The 1,925-nt window shown below is 32.8% G+C and overlaps 1 protein-coding gene across 1 annotated transcript in view; it reads left to right on the top strand.

Moving 5' to 3' along the window:
- The window catches only part of map4k5 (mitogen-activated protein kinase kinase kinase kinase 5), a gene marked incomplete in the record, with an annotated part of 103,698 nt that overhangs the window by 75,144 nt on the left and 26,629 nt on the right, over positions 1-1,925 (top strand). The window contains 2 exon segments of the mRNA XM_014023571.1: positions 369-371; positions 531-645. Of these exon segments, the coding sequence (XP_013879025.1) occupies positions 369-371; positions 531-645 (118 nt within the window).

The following is a 1,925-nucleotide window of genomic DNA, read 5'->3' as shown; positions in this document are numbered from 1 at the left end:
CAGTCATACCTTCTGCTGTTCAAGAAAATGATGACTGGTAGAAAATTATTTATTAGCGGAACTGCATTTTAATTTTAGATAGCACAAATCTGCTTATGAATTATAAAAATTAGTAAGTGCGCTAAAGCACAAATGAAATATTTAGGTCCACAATTAGTGGATTTGCGCTTTAGTGGACTGGTGCCCACCACTGCTGGATTCTTCAGAGCCTGTCCTTTTCTTAACCAGTCGACAGGATTACTAAATGTTAGGTCTACTTGTGATTTTACCACTCACTGTAACTAAGTTCTGTTTTCTTCTCTTCCCTTGGACTCTTTCTGTCCTCCTCATCTGGCTTGATTTGATATTCTACTAACTGGCTTCATCAGAAGGTAATCACGCTTCATATCATCATCATCAATCATCATCACCACACCCCTGTTTACATCTAACCTTTCTTTATGAGAAGAATGCTTCATGGTGTAAAAGACTGCTGGGAAAATATTTGTACRTCTGAAGGTAATGTTAGAATATCTTGTGTTCTGCTGTAGGGAGATCTTTCCAGTTGTACTCCCATAATCTCATCGGGTTGTTTGAGCAGCTGAAGAAGTCTGGTTTGGTTGCTCAGTTCCAGACACATCACTTCCCTGACAAATCCTGGCTAAGGTAAGATCAAATAACCTGAAACTAAACCGGAGTTAGATTTTCAGTCAAGTATTTGTCATCTCACATTTATCACTTGCTGCCAAAGGGGGAAAAAGGGGGGAGATAATATTTTTGCCTGTGTGTTAGCCTATCTCTTAAACATGCCACATGAACCAATGGGTGGAATGTAATTAAACTTCCAGGAAATAAACATTGTATGATCCTTCATAAAAACTGATATATGTGACAGTTTTTACAATTTATAAAGTATGTCAGTGCAGTGAAAAGCTATTAAAATAAATAAGAAAATGAAAAATACGTAAACTTAAAACCTGAAAGGACGGGTATGTTGATGATGTAAACAGAGCCTATAATGTGCTTATAAATATTTTGGMAGCTCTGTATGAAAATAAATGCATGTAAAATAAGAATTACTTGTATTCATGCTTCTTAAGAACAAAAGAAGCAGAAGAACCCAGCAACTAATATTAAATATTAGTTGTTTGGTTCTTCAGGGTTCTGAGCTTGGACCAAAATTTGAAATTTTGCATGTGAATGATTTGGTCAGTGTGTCAAAGCTTTTAAAATGTTTTTTGTTTGCTGATGACGCACAAAAAATATTCTGGTGAAGATATTGAACAGATGTTGGAGGTGATTCAAACATTATTTATGAAAATACAAACTTGTTACAACTGAAGTTATTGAGTTTGGATAAAACAAACTACATGATATTTAGTAACGGAACAATCRATGGTGATGAGATTTATAGAGTGAGTGAGGTGAAGATTTTATTTGTCGTCACTGATATAAAGCTGACATAAAAATCCCATAAAAAGTTGCATTAAGTAAAAGAGTGACTAAATGATAAACCTCTATTGTATAATGCAAAGTTTAATTTTTTGTATTGAAGTTTGTTGAAAAGTATGTAAAACAATTACAAGTCTAATTTTACAAAAAGAAAGAGCGTTAAGAATTATTACTAGGAACACTGATAGTCGCCCAACAAAAACTTTATTTTATCAGTTCAGGTTATGGAAATGTTATGATTTGATTGATATATTTGATTGATATCTTACAGGTTATGTGTAAGGCTCATAAAAATATATTACCTTTTAAACATCCAATCAAAAATTTAGAGAGAAAGTTGCTAAAATCTTAAAGGAATTGAGATTTTTGAAAATCAGCAATTTCGAACCAATTTCAAGGAAATAAGTACTTTGAAGGAATCTGATTTTGGAAAAATCTTAAGATTGATGTTAAAACTACTGGAAAAATGTGTATATTTAAGAGAATCATAGAAT

This window comes from Austrofundulus limnaeus, unplaced genomic scaffold (assembly GCF_001266775.1).
Source record: "Austrofundulus limnaeus strain Quisiro unplaced genomic scaffold, Austrofundulus_limnaeus-1.0 Scaffold377, whole genome shotgun sequence".
Classification (NCBI taxonomy): Eukaryota; Metazoa; Chordata; class Actinopteri; order Cyprinodontiformes; family Rivulidae; genus Austrofundulus; species Austrofundulus limnaeus.
The sequence above is the reverse complement of the archived record's forward strand: the minus strand, read 5'-3'. Positions and strand labels throughout refer to the sequence as shown.